Source organism: Hydra vulgaris, chromosome 08 (assembly GCF_038396675.1).
Source record: "Hydra vulgaris chromosome 08, alternate assembly HydraT2T_AEP".
NCBI classification, from domain to species: Eukaryota; Metazoa; Cnidaria; class Hydrozoa; order Anthoathecata; family Hydridae; genus Hydra; species Hydra vulgaris.
In genome coordinates, this window is record NC_088927.1 from 62,541,292 (window position 1) to 62,561,455 (window position 20,164).

General features: G+C 23.0%; 1 protein-coding gene across 2 annotated transcripts in view; it reads left to right on the forward strand.

The window, feature by feature from the left end:
• Nucleotides 1-20,164, forward strand: part of LOC100197653 (fibrocystin-L) — a 143,707-nt gene that overhangs the window by 79,876 nt on the left and 43,667 nt on the right. For both annotated transcript variants that reach the window (XM_065804129.1, XM_065804130.1), the window contains 2 exons: nucleotides 4,963-5,206; nucleotides 18,301-18,495. In XM_065804129.1, coding sequence (XP_065660201.1) covers nucleotides 4,963-5,206; nucleotides 18,301-18,495 — 439 coding nt within the window. The remainder of the gene's footprint in view (nucleotides 1-4,962; nucleotides 5,207-18,300; nucleotides 18,496-20,164) is intronic.

The following is a 20,164-nucleotide window of genomic DNA, read 5'->3' on the forward strand; positions in this document are numbered from 1 at the left end:
AGCCCTTCAAAAGATTTGGCTAACATTAACCATTGGGTGACAGCAACTGTACCTCACTGATATATATATATATATATATATATATATATATATATATATATATATATATATATATACACGTGAATACAGTTAACAATATATATATATATATATATATATATATATATATATATATATATATACACGTGAATACAGTTAACAATATATATATATATATATATATATATATATATATATATATATATATATATATACATGTGAATACAGTTAACAATATATATATATATATATATATATATATATATATATATATATATATACACACGTGAATACAGTTAACAATATATATATATATATATATATATATATATATATATATATATATATATATATATATATATATATATATAATATATATATATATATATTTAAATAATATTTAGTTGATAAACAGAATAGATCTAGGATATAAAGTGGATTAAGCAATTTTACCAAAAATATTTAACTGATTTTTAACTAATATTAATGAGTGATATCAATCAAAAGATTCCAAAATGGTGTTCTTTAGATCTTGTATTAATGGTAGTAAAAGATTTTTAAAATTTAATAAAAATAAAGAAAAGTTTCTTTAAACATTAGAAAATGCTGACACAAAAAAAATAATAGTCTAAAGCTGTTTGAACACAATATGCTGATTATTTATGTAAATATTAACTTTTAGAAGTTGAAGAGTTTATAAATTACCTTAAATACAATGAGTAGTTACTATTAAAAGGCAAGTTAAGAAAACTTAAAAAACAACAAGCATTAATATCGTATAAGTAAAAATATGATATAATAAAAAGGAAGTATTTTAAGAATGATAAAGCAATATTTGAAGCCAAATGTATTGGGAAAATATGGCTATGAAAAACTCAAGATATAGAAACTAGAAATCTAATTTTGTTAGAAAGTGTTCAAAAATGTTAGGCAATCATAAAGTTTGAGTCTATAGAAACAAGAAAGGTGTAAGAACTATATTTCAAACAATTTTTTTTATTATTGCAGCAAAATAAGTAGAATATTTGTTCTTATCATATTTACTAAAATTGGTTTTGTGAAATGTTTTAATTGCGAATGCATGAAAAGAGAAATTCTTGCTCTTTCTATTTCCCCATATACAAACACAAGATAACAAATATTTAATTAAGTTTTCAATTGAAGGCATAAGTGGATGAAGGCGTTATGTCGCAAAAATACAAAATTCCACTTTTTAAATTTTATATTAATATTCACAATTAAATATTGCATACACAAATACACAAAAAACATAAAAATTGGTTACTATATCTCTCCATAAATATTAACATATCTTTGCTATATAAAAATATCTAGAACAATATGTGTTCAAAACTTTAACTCCTGATATCTCTTTCCATATTGGTGTAACATAACACCTTCATCCACTTATGTCTTCAATTCTATGATTATATTTTTTAAAACTAACTTAAAATTTGTGGTTTAAGTAATATTTGTTTTTTATTTAATTAGCTATTAAAATTTTTTTTTTTTATTTCAATGCTTAAGCATTTATTGATGAATACATTTACATTTATTTCAAACAAACACATTTGTATATTTAGCGTAATAAGCAAATTTAGTATCATATTTTGTGATAAAATTTGCGCACAATGTAAAATTCCTCATTGTTATGCTAAATTAAGTTAAGCAAACCAATAAACCTATTTCTGCTTACTTCGTTTGTGAAAAATAATTTTAATGCAGAAATTGAAAACTTAAATTATTAATTAAAAACAATAAATAATTGATTTTTATTTACACTGTTTATAACATTGATGAACAACTTTCCACATTTAATAATAAAGATATGAACTTCTCATTAAAAATAGATTATTGAATTTGTAATTTTATATTCCTAAAGAAAATTACATTTTATCTTTTTACATGCTCTAGATTAATGGTACCTGTTTGAAAAAAACTAAATGAAATAATAAATGAAACAAATATTAGAAATTTTAAACAGATATTATGCAAAAAAGTTAGCATCAGTAATAGCTAAACGTTATAAAAGTTAAACATTGTTGCTCTGTTATTCTGTCGTTATTCTTTTGACAATTTTATAACTTAATACTAAACTACTAAATACTATTTCAAAATTTTAAAAATGGTGGCCTTTCAAAAAAAAAAAAAAAAAAATGGTGGCAATAACAAAACCAAATTTTTATGTAACTGAAATTTAGCACATAATAAATTTGCTAATGTTTTTTTTTTTTTTTTAATTTCCATAGATAGCAAATAAAAAACTTCGTTAAAATGTTAAAATTAAAATAAAAAGAATACTTTTTGTTTTAATTTTCACATTTCAACAAAGTGTAGTATTATTTTTACAGCTTAACATGGTTTCTGTTTTTGTAATTTATCTATAAAAATTTCTGTCCCTAAATAAACATTCACTATTTAAATATATACTTTTTATTCAAAGTTCAGTACATACACATAAAATTGCAACATTTGCATAAAAGATAAGTAAAAAAAACATTTATTTTGTTTTTATTTATTATTTTTGTTTTGAATTATTTATTTTGTTGTTTGGTGCTTATCTTTACAATCATTATTTGAACCCTTAACTTTAAAAAGATTACCTAACTCAGGTTAAAATTTAAAAGTTTTAAAGGTAAACAAAATCATTGTTAAATATATAGCAAAAGTTTCTTAAAACTTTTGTTTATATGTATATTACTAATGAAATATATGATGAAATATAAAATATAATGAAATAATGCTTTTTATGTCCTTAAGTTAAGTTATGTTGTTATAATATATGATGAAAGTTTTGATAATAAACATAAAACATAAATGTTTTTCTATCTAAAGTAGCTTAACTGTGAAAATCATTAATAAATCTGTTGCACCATCACTATAATTAAAAAAAAAATTGTCAGTGGTGATCAAACATTCTTTAGATTTATTTTAAGAAAATCTTTATTCATTGATAATTCATTTTAGAGTTCAACAGCTGTTATAGGCCCTTTAAAACCTTTCTTGTATTTTTGAACACAAATGGTATAACAACTAAGGGTTTTCTGAAATTCACCAACAATTGGTAGTTGTACTAACTCTTGAAGCATTACTGAACAATTTCAACAAATCTAAAATTGCTAAATTTCAAATTGTAATTAAACTAGTTAGTATTTGTTAAAATTTAGGTTTAAATTTTAAATTTTGTTAAAACAAAACTAATATTGTTGCAGTTTTTGTTACTTTTTTGGCCTTTTTTAATATAATCAGTTAAGCTTCATTAAAAAATTTGTCTGCAGACAAAAAGTTATGGAAATCTGCAAATTCGAACCTTTTTTGTGTTGCCTCTTTTTCCTTTGTTTAAAGACATTGTTAACACTTTTAAATATGTATATTCAAAATACAAGTATAAATATTTATTTGAATAAAGTACAAATATTTGTACTGAGTCATAATATGTTTTAATGTTCCTGGCTGTTTTTGGTTTTGCTGCATTTTCTACATCTAAGAGTTCAAAAAAAGTGCTGGCTAGATGCTAGTTGTTAATTTCATAATCTGAAACATTTTGAACAGCCATTTTGATCTATTAAAACATTTTTATGCTTTGTTTATGGTTACGTTCACTTAAATTATTTTCAATCCTTTTATTTTCAATCTTTAAAGGAACATAGCAACAGACTTTTTTACATTGATTAACATTAACAAAAAAACGCCTGTACTTAAGAGAGTTGTTCTTGTGAAAAAGATAAAAAAAAATTATTAAATTAGATACAGCGGTTGCACAAGAAAGTAAAAACCATGGAGTAGAATCAGGCTTGACTTAATACCTACAAGAAAGAATAAAAACTTTCATACCTGCCTGGATCCAGGAGGTTATGTAAGAGGTGCATTTATCTGCAGATAGACAAAAAACATCAGCCTAAATAAAATCATGAAATGAATCCTAATTAGCTTAAGAGTAGTAGTAGGTAGTGTGATAATAGGGTGAGTCTGAAGAACATGTGCAAAACAAAATTTATAAATTTATAGAGATCATTGCATGGTCAGAACCACTTAAATTGAATAACTAAAAACTGAGCATGAGGCAAGGTCAGAAACAAGACGCAAACCAAAAAGTGAAGGTAAAATTTTTTAAAAGAAAGGTAAGATAAAAGAAGCAAGAGTGTCCATCTCTCATACATGAATCTGATCTTAATATTTCTCCCAAGTGCAAAAAAATGACAGAACTATTTGCAAAAAACTTTTTATTTAGCGTATCTTGTAAATCAATTTACAAAATTCTTCTTGTGATTCTAAAGAAATTAAGAATAAGTTGTTAGACACACAAATCACCTTGGTACTCAGACTTTCTGTTGAGTTGAATTTTTTGCTTAAATAGCTAAAGCTTTGTTTATAGCTTTCGGTCCAGACAACAATCCTGTCACAGTTTTACAAAAATGTTTTCCAGAACTCTCTTTAAAACTTTTACATGAAACGTTATCCAGACTATAAAATATTATTTCAATTGTTTAATAAGCACATAACTTAATTTTTTTTTAGGCTTGCTCAAGAATGTTTTTTGTTTAAATAGTTTTTTAACAGTGTATGTTAATTACAGTACATATTTAAACTAATGTGTAATAATTCAGGGTTGACGAATATTTATTCAGTTTTCTCAAGTATTTTTTAAAAACTCTTTTGAAGTACAGCAATTTACATATAAATTCAGCTTCTCTTAATTATCTCTTTTTTTAAAAAGTTTTGTAATTCATACGATGTTTTTTTGTTTTTGTTTTATTCTATAAAATTCAATACATATTAAAAAAGATTACATAAGATATTTTTTATTAAATTTTTTTTTAAGGAGTTTTTGATAGAAATTAAAAAATGAATGAAAAAAGAAAAAATTAATTTTGTTGTTTAATAAAAAACAAAATGTTTTATAAGTTATAAATTTAATTCTAGGTAATGCATACTTTATGGAAGATGGAATTGAAGTAGGAAATGTTATCCGATACAATCTAGCAATATTTGTGAAACCATCAAGCTCAACATTAAATGTTGATGTTACCCCAGCTGCGTACTGGGTAACTAATGCTAACAATACAGTTTCTCACAATGCAGCAGCAGGTGGAAGTCATTTAGGATTTTGGTATCAAATGTTTGAACATCCAGATGGTCCTTCTTATACAGATACAGTTTGCCCAAGGTTTTTTATTTTTAGTTGCATTTAAATAAATTTTTACATAGATATATATTTATATTCCTATATATATATATATATATATATATATATATATATATATATATATATATATATATTATATATATATATATATATATATATATATATATATATATATATATATATATAGATATATATATACATATATATATACATATATGTATATATATATATATATATATATATATATATATATATATATATTTATTTATATATTACTTATTAGTATAGTAGCATGTGCACAAGTATTTAATGTTAACTATAATATAATATATTCCAGTTATAAATATATATATATACATATATATATATATATATATATATATATATATATATATATATATATATATATATATATATATATATATATATATATATATATATATATATATATATATATATATATATATATATATATATATATATATAGCACTGGTCAACAAAAAAAAATTTTTCTGGTTCCGAGCAAACAAGTTGTTTTTAGTATACCATTTCTCATTTTGATTTCAAATATGCAACTCCTTTTTTACCATCACGTCAAGTTGTAAAAAAAATGTATTTTATACAACTTGTAAAAGTTGTAAAAAGTTTTTAAAATGTTTTTCATTTGTAATAAAAATAAGTATTTCTTGTATTATTGCTGAATAACATTCTGTAGAAATTTTTTTAAGAGTCTAGCATTTTTTCACATAATTTTTTGTCAATAAATTTCAAGGAAAAATATTTATGTTTTCTAAAATCTCTATGAAAATATGCTTCTTTTGAGACCCCACTTGACATACTTTTAAATAACTTTTTTTTCGACAATATTAGTGACTTTACCCCAAATACTAAAGATTTGAACCTAAATATCTTTACAACTTGACGTGATAATAGAAAATGAATTTCATATTTGAAATCAAAATGAGAAATGCTATACAAAAAACAAATTATTTGCTCGGAACCAGAAAAAAATTTTTTTGTTGACCTGTGTAATTAGTATAGTAGCATTTGCATAAGTATTTAATGATAACTAGAATATAATATATTCTAGTTATATATACATACATATATATATATATATATATATATATATATATACATGATATATATATATATATATATATATATATATATATATATACATATATATAATATATATATATATATTACATACGTACATACATATATATATATATATATATATATATATATATATATATATATATATATATATATATATATATATACATATATACATATGTATTTATATGTATATATTATTATTATCATTATTATGTGCATGTGCACAAGTATTTAATGTTAACTATAATATAATATATTCCAGTTATAAATATGTATATATATACATATATATATATATATATATATATATATATATATATATATATATATATATATATATATTATATATATATAGCACTGGTCAACAAAAAAAAAAATTTTCTGGTTCCGAGCAAACAAATTGTTTTTAGTATACCATTTCTCATTTTGATTTCAAATATGCAACTCATTTTTTACCATCACGTCAAGTTGGAAAAAAAATGTATTTTTTACAACTTGTAAAAGTTGTAAAAAGTTTTTAAAATTTTTTTCATTTGTAATAAAAATAAGTATTTCTTGTATTATTGCTGAATAACATTCTGTAGAAATTTTTTTAAGAGTCTAGCATTTTTTCACATAATTTTTTTGTCAATAAATTTCAAGGAAAAATATTTATGTTTTCTAAAATCTCTATGAAAATATGCTTCTTTTGAGACCCCACTTGACATACTTTTAAATAACTTTTTTTTCGACAATATTAGTGACTTTACCCCAAATACTAAATATTTGAACCTAAATATCTTTACAACTTGACGTGATGGTAAAAAATGAATTTCATATTTGAAATCAAAATGAGAAATGCTATTCAAAAAACAAATTATTTGCTCGGAACCAGAAAAAAAAATTTTTTGTTGACCTGTGTAATTAGTATAGTAGCATGTGCATAAGTATTTAATGATAACTAGAACATAATATATTCTAGTTATAAATACATACATATATATATATATATATATATATATATATATATATATATATATATATATACATATATATATATATATATATATATATATACATATATATATATATATATATATATATATATATATATATATAAATATATAAATATGTATTTATATGTATATATTATTATTATTATCATTATTATGTGCATGTGCACAATTATTTAATGTTAACTATAATATAATATATTCCAGTTATAAATATGTACAGTGGTGTGAAAAATATTAAGACCACCAAGAAAAAAAGCTTTTTTTTTAGTTTATACCACTTTTTAGATTCTAAAAAAGTTGCAGCACTACTTTATTTTATTATAAACGTGCTGTGGGTGTGGCTGAGTATTGAAATTATTAATTTTAATTTTAATTTATTAACTTTTATTGTAGAGTTATGTGTTTTAGTAAACATTTGGTATATTTTGCCTTGTGAAATGTAAGTTGCAGACAAGTGAATATGTATGGTTCAAACGAACTATAAGTGATTTTTGTTAGATTATTGCTGTTGTTAGTGATACAGTTTAACATTTTTCTGATTTTAAATATGTGATTTTGATTATTTAAGCATTTTTTTTTGTCAGATTATATTATATTTTCAAAATATGGGTAAAGTTGCTGACCCTAGTCCCAGAAAGCGAGGCAAAGTTGAAGCATTATTAAAGTTGGAAACATTTTCACAACGGGAAATTGCCAAGAGATGTGGACTAAGTAAAACAGCAGTTTTTACCATCAAGAAACAATTGGACTTTGGTTTTACATCCTCTCCAAGACGTTCCACTTCAGGACGAAAATCAGTCATGACGCCACGTGCAAGAAGGGTTCTGCTTGCAAACGTTCGAAAAAACAGAAGAATGACCAGCAAGCAGCTCCAGGGTGTGCTGCAGGAGCACCAGATCAATGTCTCAACAAGTTGTGTTTGGAGATGGCTGATACAAGATGGATTTGTAGCACGTCGACCGCGCAAAAAACCGCTCTTAACCAATGCTCAACAAATGCGACGACTGCAATGGGCCATGGATCACAAAGATTGGACCACAGAACAATGGAGAAAGGTATTTTACCCTTTACCATTTTTTATATAAGAGCTTACAATCATGTACTTTAAGTTGAAGCAAAATGTAACATATTTTTTCATATAATAATGATGTTTAATATCATTACCCACTAGTGCAATTGTTTTATGTATCGAACATTGTAGCAATGGCTATGTTTATTGCATGAATTCAAAATGAATTGAACATGTAACCAGTGATTACAGGATGTTAATCTAATGTAAGCTCAAGGCTTTTACAGTGTGTTTGTATTTTTAGGTTTGCTTTAGTGACGAGTCTATGTTCGAGATACTCGATGATAAATGTCAGTACGTGCGCCGTCGTTCTGGAAAAGAATTTCATCCGCAATGTCTGGTAAAGACCGTCAAGCATCCTACCTCAGTAATGATATGGTCAATGATAAGTTCCCATGGTGTAGGAGCCCTTAGAATTGTTGAAGGCAGAATGAATCAACATCAATACATCAACATATTAGAGAAAAGCCTTCTACCTCAACTTCCAATTCATTTTCCTGATGGTGATTTCATCTTCCAACAAGACGGTGCACCGTGTCATCGGGCACTCTCTGTTACAAACTTTTTGAATCGTAATAATGTTCCTATCCTACCATGGACTGGTAATTCACCTGATATGAACCCGATAGAAAACTTGTGGATGATAGTCAAAAAGAGAATTGCCGACAGAAAACCAACAACAAAAGTCGCATTGATTGAGGCGCTCATAGAGGTTTGGACACATGATCCAGAAATACAAGACATGTGTCCAAGACTGATTGATGGAATGCCTAAGAGGGTTGAAAAACTTATTGCAGCTAGAGGAGCATCCACAAAATACTGAACTATGCCCATTTTATGACATTGTGTGCGTGTCTTTAAAGGAAATATTCGAAAAATTTACTTTTTCAACAATGGTCTTAATAATTTTCACACCACTGTATATATATACATATATATATATATATATATATATATATATATATATATATATATACATATATATATATATATATATATATATATATATATATATATATATATATATATATATATATATATATATATATATATATATATATATATATATATATATATATATATATAGCACTGGTCAACAAAAAAAAATTTTTCTGGTTCCGAGCAAACAAGTTGTTTTTAGTATACCATTTCTCATTTTGATTTCAAATATGCAACTCCTTTTTTACCATCACGTCAAGTTGTAAAAAAAATGTATTTTATACAACTTGTAAAAGTTGTAAAAAGTTTTTAAAATGTTTTTCATTTGTAATAAAAATAAGTATTTCTTGTATTATTGCTAAATAACATTCTGTAGAAATTTTTTTAAGAGTCTAGCATTTTTTTACATAATTTTTTGTCAATAAATTTCAAGGAAAAATATTTATGTTTTCTAAAATCTCTATGAAAATATGCTTCTTTTGAGAACCCACTTGACATACTTTTAAATAACTTTTTTTTCGACAATATTTGTGACTTTACCCCAAATACTAAAGATTTGAACCTAAATATCTTTACAACTTGACGTGATTATAAAAAATGATTTTCATATTTGAAATCAAAATGAGTATTGCTATACAAAAAACAAATTATTTGCTCGGAACCAGAAAAAAATTTTTTTGTTGACCTGTGTAATTAGTATAGTAGCATTTGCATAAGTATTTAATGATAACTAGAATATAATATATTCTAGTTATATATACATACATATATATATATATATATATATATATATATATACATATATATATATATATACATATATATATATATATATATATATATATATATATATATATATATATAGTATATATATATATATATATACATATATATATATATATTTCTATATATTACATACGTACATACATATATATATATATATATATATATATATTATATATATATATATATATATATATATATATAATATATATACATATATACATATGTATTTATATGTATATATTATTATTATCATTATTATGTGCATGTGCACAAGTATTTAATGTTAACTATAATATAATATATTCCAGTTATAAATATGTATATATATACATATATATATATATATATATATATATATATATATATATATATATATACATATATATATATATATATATATATATATATATATATATATATATATATATATATATATATATATATATATATATATATATATATATATATATATATTTATATATATATAGCACTGGTCAACAAAAAAAAATTTTTCTGGTTCCGAGCAAACAAGTTGTTTTTAGTATACCATTTCTCATTTTGATTTCAAATATGCAACTCCTTTTTTACCATCACGTCAAGTTGTAAAAAAAATGTATTTTATACAACTTGTAAAAGTTGTAAAAAGTTTTTAAAATGTTTTTCATTTGTAATAAAAATAAGTATTTCTTGTATTATTGCTAAATAACATTCTGTAGAAATTTTTTTAAGAGTCTAGCATTTTTTTACATAATTTTTTGTCAATAAATTTCAAGGAAAAATATTTATGTTTTCTAAAATCTCTATGAAAATATGCTTCTTTTGAGAACCCACTTGACATACTTTTAAATAACTTTTTTTTCGACAATATTAGTGACTTTACCCCAAATACTAAAGATTTGAACCTAAATATCTTTACAACTTGACGTGATAATAAAAAATGAATTTCATATTTGAAATCAAAATGAGAAATGCTATACAAAAAACAAATTATTTGCTCGGAACCAGAAAAAAATTTTTTTGTTGACCTGTGTAATTAGTATAGTAGCATTTGCATAAGTATTTAATGATAACTAGAATATAATATATTCTAGTTATAAATACATACAATATATATATATATATATATATATATATATATATATATATAATATATATATATACATATATATATATATATATATATATATATATATATATATATATAATATATATATATATATATATATATATATATACATATATATATATATAATTTATATATATTACATACGTACATACATATATATATATATATATATATATATATATATATATATATATATATACATATATACATATGTATTTATATGTATATATTATTATTATCATTATTATGTGCATGTGCACAAGTATTTAATGTTAACTATAATATAATATATTCCAGTTATAAATATGTATATATATACATATATATATATATATATTCATATATATATATATATATATATATATATATATATATATATAATATATATATATATATATATATATATATATATATATATATATATATATAGCACTGGTCAACAAAAAAAAAAATTTTCTGGTTCCGAGCAAACAAGTTGTTTTTAGTATACCATTTCTCATTTTGATTTCAAATATGCAACTCATTTTTTACCATCACGTCAAGTTGTAAAAAAAATGTATTTTTTACAACTTGTAAAAGTTGTAAAAAGTTTTTAAAATTTTTTTCATTTGTAATAAAAATAAGTATTTCTTGTATTATTGCTGAATAACATTCTGTAGAAATTTTTTTAAGAGTCTAGCATTTTTTCACATAATTTTTTTGTCAATAAATTTCAAGGAAAAATATTTATGTTTTCTAAAATCTCTATGAAAATATGCTTCTTTTGAGACCCCACTTGACATACTTTTAAATAACTTTTTTTTCGACAATATTAGTGACTTTACCCCAAATACTAAATATTTGAACCTAAATATCTTTACAACTTGACGTGATGGTAAAAAAATGAATTTCATATTTGAAATCAAAATGAGAAATGCTATTCAAAAAACAAATTATTTGCTCGGAACCAGAAAAAAAAATTTTTTGTTGACCTGTGTAATTAGTATAGTAGCATGTGCATAAGTATTTAATGATAACTGAGAACATAATATATTCTAGTTATAAATACATACATATATATATATATATATATATATATATATATATATATATATATATATACATATATATATATATTTATATATATATATACATATATATATATATATATATACTACATACTTACATACATATATATATATATATATATATATATATATATATATATATATATATATATATATATATATACATATATACATATGTATTTATATGTATATATTATTATTATTATCATTATTATGTGCATGTGCACAATTATTTAATGTTAACTATAATATAATATATTCCAGTTATAAATATGTATATATATACATATATATATATATATATATATATATATATATATATATATATACATATATACATAATATATATATATATATATATATATATATATATATATATATATATATATATATATATATATATATATATATATATATATATATATATATATATATATATATATATATATATATAGCACTGGTCAACAAAAAAAAAAAATTTTCTGGTTCCGAGCAAACAAGTTGTTTTTAGTATACCATTTCTCATTTTGATTTTAAATATGCAACTCATTTTTTACCATCACGTCAAGTTGTAAAAAAAATGTATTTTATGCAACTTGTAAAAGTTGTAAAAAGTTTTCAAAATGTTTTTCATTTGTAATAAAAATAAGTATTTCTTGTATTATTGCTGAATAACATTCTGTAGAATTTTTTTTAAGAGTCTAGCATTTTTTTACATAATTTTTTGTCAATAAATTTCAAGGAAAAATATTTATGTTTTCTAAAATCTCTATGAAAATATGCTTCTTTTGAGACCCCACTTGACATACTTTTAAATAACTTTTTTTTCGACAATATTAGTGACTTTACCCCAAATACTAAAGATTTGAACCTAAATATCTTTACAACTTGACGTGATAATAAAAAATGAATTTCATATTTGAAATCAAAATGAGAAATGCTATACAAAAAACAAATTATTTGCTCGGAACCAGAAAAAATTTTTTTTTGTTGACCTGTGTAGTTAGTATAGTAGCATGTGCATAAGTATTTAATGATAACTAGAATATAATATATTCTAGTTATAAATACATACATATATATTATATATATATATATATATATATATATATATATATATATATATATATACATATATATATATATATATATATACATATATATATATATATATATAAGACATACATACATACATATATATATATATATATACATATATACATATGTATTTATATGTATATATTATTATTATCATTATTATGTGCATGTGCACAAGTATTTAATGTTAACTATAATATAATATATTCCAGTTATAAATATGTATATATATACATATATATATATATATACATATATATATATATATATATATATATATATATATATATATATATATATATATATATATATATATATATATATATATATATATATATATATAGCACTGGTCAACAAAAAAAAAAATTTTCTGGTTCCGAGCAAACAAGTTGTTTTTAGTATACTATTTCTCTATTTGATTTCAAATATGCAACTCATTTTTTACCATCACGTCAAGTTGTAAAAAAAATATATTTTTTACAACTTGTAAAAGTTGTAAAAAGTTTTTAAAATTTTTTTCATTTGTAATAAAAATAAGTATTTCTTGTATTATTGCTGAATAACATTCTGTAGAAATTTTTTTAAGAGTCTAGCATTTTTTCACATAATTTTTTTGTCAATAAATTTCAAGGAAAAATATTTATGTTTTCTAAAATATCTATGAAAATATGCTTCTTTTGAGACCCCACTTGACATACTTTTAAATAACTTTTTTTTCGACAATATTAGTGACTTTACCCCAAATACTAAAGATTTGAACCTAAATATCTTTACAACTTGACGTGATAATAAAAAATGAATTTCATATTTGAAATCAAAATGGAAATGCTATACAAAAAACAAATTATTTGCTCGGAACCAGAAAAAAATTTTTTTTGTTGACCTGTGTAATTAGTATAGTAGCATTTGCATAAGTATTTAATGATAACTAGAATATAATATATTCTAGTTATAAATACATTCATATATATATATATATATATATATATATATATATATATATAATATATATATATATAGATATATATATATATATATATATATATATAATATATATATATATATATATATATATACATATATATATAATACATACATACATACATATATATATATATATATATATATATATACATATATATATATATATATATATATATATATATATATATATATATATATATATATATAATATACATATATACATATGTATTTATATGTATATATTATTATTATTATCATTATTATTCTATAAACATCAGTAAATACAAATTTCTCTCGATACTAAATTTTTTTTTTTTTTAAATTTCTGATTGTTGTGACCAGCATCTTCAGCTTATAAGTTGTTTTTTTTTATATCTTATTTTTAAAACGGCAGTGTTATTTTATGTCAATAGGATGGTTTATCTTTTTCTGACATAAGTGTGCCATAAATGGTGTCCAAAATTTTGTTAATACATATTGTCCCTTATTTAAATTGATACCATTTTATTGAGGTAATACTGTGTTTCAAGTGCCTCATGAACTTTCTAATCAAACTTTTTAGCATCAACTTTTAGAGTTCTGCTACTGTCCTTGTTAATTTTTTGTGTACAATTTGTGTAGCTAATGCAGATCGTTCTGCTTTATTTCCTATTGTACTGTTTTTGTGTTGTTGCATGCGTGTTTTTATTTGCATTTTTGTTTCATCTTTATACTTTTTGCTACAATGACATTTAATAAGGTAGACTCCTGGGTGGCTGTTCATTTGTAGTTTGGATTTATTTCTTGATGTTAATATTGCCTCTAGGTTCAGGTTTGATAAAGAAGTTTTATATCCTGCCTTCCTAAACGCCTTACGTAATTTGGGAGACAATATTGGTACCCAAGATAATGAAATCGTTGGATACGTACTGGAGATGTTTTCAATATTTTTATTAGTCACTAGTAATTTTTTGTTTCTTCATTTTATTTCTTTTATGATTTTTATGAGATTAGAGTGTTTGTAGCCATTTTCAACAAATAGTTGAATAAGGAACTTCAGTTTATTTTTTATATTCATTCATTCAGTTTGTTGTTTCTGACAGCATATATTAAATGCTTTATGTACGAAACCTTTGAATATTTCATTTAAAATTTGTGGGTCATGGTTTGATGTTGCCTTTACTTGAATGTTAATAACTGCATTTTTTCTGTGTATATTTTAAATTCATATTTACCATTTTTGTTATTTATAATGCATATGTCTAGAAAATTTAGTGTTTTTTTGTCATTTTTAAATTTGATACTATACTGCATTTTTGGATACTGTTGATTAAGTATTGTCTTAAATTGATCAGCCTGGGCAATGTTAGGGACTCTAGCATGACTTTCATCTATGTTTCTATAAAATGACTTTAAATCAATAAGTGGGTTGGTTTTCAGCACTGTATTGAGTGCTCTTTTTTCATGATGTTGAAGAAATGGTTCAGCTAAAACTACCATAAACAAAAGACCTAACGGACCTGAATTTTGAAGTTCATGTATTTCATTGCTCCATAAAATGTATGGTCAGAATAAACATAGTTCTATTAGAAGTTTTATTTTTTTCATATTTAATTTTGTCAAAAATATTGCTCTGCTCTGATAAACTCATGAGTACTTCAGTTGCTTCTTTAAGAGGAATTGATGGATATAATTTTATAAATATTATTTCATATAGTTATAAGTTTATAAGATATAAAAAAAAACAAAAAACTTTTTAGCTGAAGACGCTGTTCACAACTATCCAGCGTTCCAAAGGAGAAAAAAACTGGAAAAAAAAGTCTTTAGATTATACTGGTACAGATATAGTAAAAAGAAACAACCTTGCTGAATGATGTGTCAAACAAGAATGAGTTTTGGTTAATGGAACTATAGAAAAAAGCTCTTTTGAGCAGCAACCATGATAGTATTTGCTCAACCTTGGCAGTAAAGTAGGTTGTGAAATAGTTAGATAAACTATGTTTACAAATTGTTTTTAAACCTTGTTTAGAAGAGAAAGAGCATCATTAGAAAAATCAGTCTAAATATGACAATAGTATGTATTGAAATACATGGACAACTAAGAGATTTGTTGATAAAGAGAATGAATTCAAGAGAAAGATGGTGGTGAGCACAATAAAGTTAAAATAACCTTAGCAATGCTAACTCAACAATCAATTGTTCATATGGTTTCCATGAGAGGTTACCAGTGAATGATAATCCAAGAAGACATAAAGTAAAGTATTTAGTGAGAGGGTTGTCACTTAGGGTTGTTATATTTTATATAATATTTATACATCCTGTTATAGTTTTGCAGAAGTGTTCTCCGGAGCTATTGTCTATATTTTTAAAACTGTTTAATAAGTGCTTACCAGATGCTGTTTTCCAGCCTGCTGGAAAACAGCATCTGTTATCTCTGTTTTCTAAAATTCTGGAGAGTAATCTGACTTGTCTAATTACTGTCCCATTAGTCTTCTTCTTATCATAAGCAAGTTTTTTGAATTTTTAATTAACAAACACTTAATCTCTCATTTTGAATCAAATAACTAACTTTCTGATCATTAATATGGTTTTTGATTTTCTTACTCTATTGCTGATTTTTTAGTGGTAATAACTGATAGGTTTTATTGTGCATTAGATAGATCTGGAGAGGTTAAGGCCAATGCTCTCAACATTTCTAAACCTTTTACCAGATAACATCTTTAAGGTTATTGAATCCTTCCTTACCAATCGTAGCATAAATGTTGTTCTTGATGAACAGTACTCTTCATATCCTGTAACTTCAGGGGTTTCTCAAGGTTCTAATATTGGCCCTATACTTTTTTTATTTATATTAACAATCTCCCAGAAATTCTCACATCTAAGGTCCCATTGTTTGCTGATGATACTATAATTTATTTTTGTCCTGATAAGAAGCCAACACTCTCTGGTTGCTTGGAGTGGGCATTTGAGCTTGAAAAGAATATCATTTCTGCTACAGCATGGGGCTCTCAGTGGTCAGTAAACTTCAACTTGATAAAACTTAATTTTTTTTAGCTAATCATTATCATAACAATCTAGATCTTCTTATATTTATGAAAGATGATGTACTTGATGATTCATCTACCTTCATCTTCTAGGATTAACATTTGCAAAGGTTTTATCTCTTTATTGTGCTCATCACTTTCTTACTCCGGATTCTATTCTTTATCTAAATAAATCTCAAATCCATCCTTGTATGGAATACTGTTGCCATATCTTGAGCGGATTTTTAAATGGTGCCATTTCTCTTTTCAACAAAGTGCAAAATTGCATTGTAAATATAGTTGGACCACTCTACCTTTAACCATTGTCAATTCATTGCAATTTTGCTTCTCTTTTTCTTTTCTATAAATACTATAATGGGTGCTGCTCTCATGTGCCATCTACTGAAATTCATTCTCATGTTACTTGTCATTCATGTAAGTCTCATCCTTTTACTGTGACTGTTCCTAAGTGCTTTAAAAATTCTTATTCTTCAAGTTTTTTTCCTCAAACATCAGTTCTTTGGAATTTGCTCCCTTAGTCTTGTTTTCCTAATTCATATAATTTTCAATCTTTTAATTTGTTTGTTAATCATTATCTTGCTTTATAAACTTCATCTTTTCTCTTCAAATAACTATGAACTTTTATAGTGGTTGCTTGCTGACTTGTTGGAAGTAAAAGTTTAAAATAAAAAAAAATCAACTTAAAATATATTTAATATTAAAAGTCAATATTTAAAGGAGTAAGAATCATTTAAGATACTTTCCTTACTATTTTTAAAAACTTGAAGCAGTGTTAGATTATTCTTTTTTAATTTTTTCAAATGTACATTTTCTCTATTTGTGTTTAAGTTTGACAAAAAATAAAATTACTCAGTTAAAAGTTGTTTATATTTTTATTTTATCTTCTATGTTTGTTTTTTTAAATAGAAAAGTTCCACTTCGTGAGTTTAAAAATAATAGTGCTCACACTATGGGTCGTTTTGGTTTGTGGATTTTTCCTATTTATCATCCAAGCAAAACTGGTGGTTGCAATGATGAGAGTCATGAACCTGCAAATTTTTATGACTTTCTAACATGGAATAATCAAAAAGGAGCAGAATGTGTGGAATGTGGAGCAATTCGGTAATATTTTTTCTAATTCAATTTTTTTTATTTTGATTTTCAAATTGTTTATATATTCATTTGTGGTTTTTAATTTTTTTAATAGTTAAAAGTTTCAGTACTTTTTTTTTTAATTATTTTTTCTTTTTACACATACTATAAATATTAATGAACTTTTAGAAGATCATATTGATATTATTACAAATCCCTCTACAATTTACAGTTTTATAATAATAATATAATAATATTAGAATAAATAATACAGTTTTCCAATTTTTATAATGATATACATTACAGTTAAATACATCAACAAGTTTTAAATTAAAGAGATAAACAATAAAGTTTTAAAAAAAGAGAACAATTGTTAGAAATAAATAAAGGCGTTTTCTAGTGAAAAAAATAATTTCTTTTAACTTCTGTTTGAAGGAACTATAAGTTAATTAGTGAAAAAAAAACGGTATTAAGTATAACTATTTTATTCAAAAGGTACAGTAAGAAATAAAAATTTCATCATATTTATTATGGCAAAGAGAGGCATTTAAATAGTTATTAGTACTTAAATCATATTTATTTTTAAGATTTTAAAATACAGAGTTTTTATAATACACAAGGAGACAAGTTTTATTTACATTTAAACATAAAGCATAGATTGTTATATATGTTTGTATATATTTGTTAGACATGTTTAGTTAGTGATATTCAAAGCATTCATTTCGCTAATCAATAGTTTAGAGTTAATAATAAGTTTATTGTGCAACCTTAGTGTTTTTGATGATGATAAAAAAATGAAGTTTTGCTTTATGAGTACTACCTCACACATTATTTGCATATTTGATGTGCTATGAATAAAAGAACAGTATAAATTCTGTGTTAACAACAAAGTTTTGTTTAATATGTTTCTAGATTTAAATATAACACCAATAGATTTAGCAAATTTTGTTGGGGCATCAGAGTTATCTTTGGAAAAGTTTTAAATTAGTTTTATTAATTGCTTATAAATAACTTATTTATTTTATTAACCAATCAAATAGAATTTTAGTAAAGTACAACTTGCATACAACTGTAAGTAATTTTTTGACATAAGTGTCGATAAGTGTTTGTCGCAGTATAACATGGGTCAGTAAAGTTGTGAACTGTTTTAAGTTCTTAAAGCTGTGTATATAATGTAAACAGTCAATGTAGTGTACGTGTGTGTGACTACTGTAGTAGCGTGTCTTGATAGTATGAGTTATCAGTACAAAAATAGTTCAAAGTCATTTAAATTGGTGTAACGTAAATCAGACATGAATACTAGAACATGTATCTTAAAAATAACAAACTATTGCAACTACATAACACCTATATAGTAACGATAACTTGTATATATCTTTTACAACTAATAATCTGTAGATATATTTTACAACTAATAATCTAAAATCATATGGAATTTTGTATTTTTATATAAGTTACAAGGTTAACTGTGCACACGTCATGTGACTGTAATGTAACCAGGAGTATCTGAAGAGGAATAGATTTATTTGTTTTGCAAAACACCTAACCGGTAGAATCTAGTCAATTTAAATATGATTTAAGTGTTATAACTTATCTTTTATAAAGGGATGTGTATGGGTGTATGTAACAGAGTTGAAGTGGAATTATTTGTTTTTTAAGTTGTTATCAGATGATGTATGTAACAGAGCTGGAGTAGAAT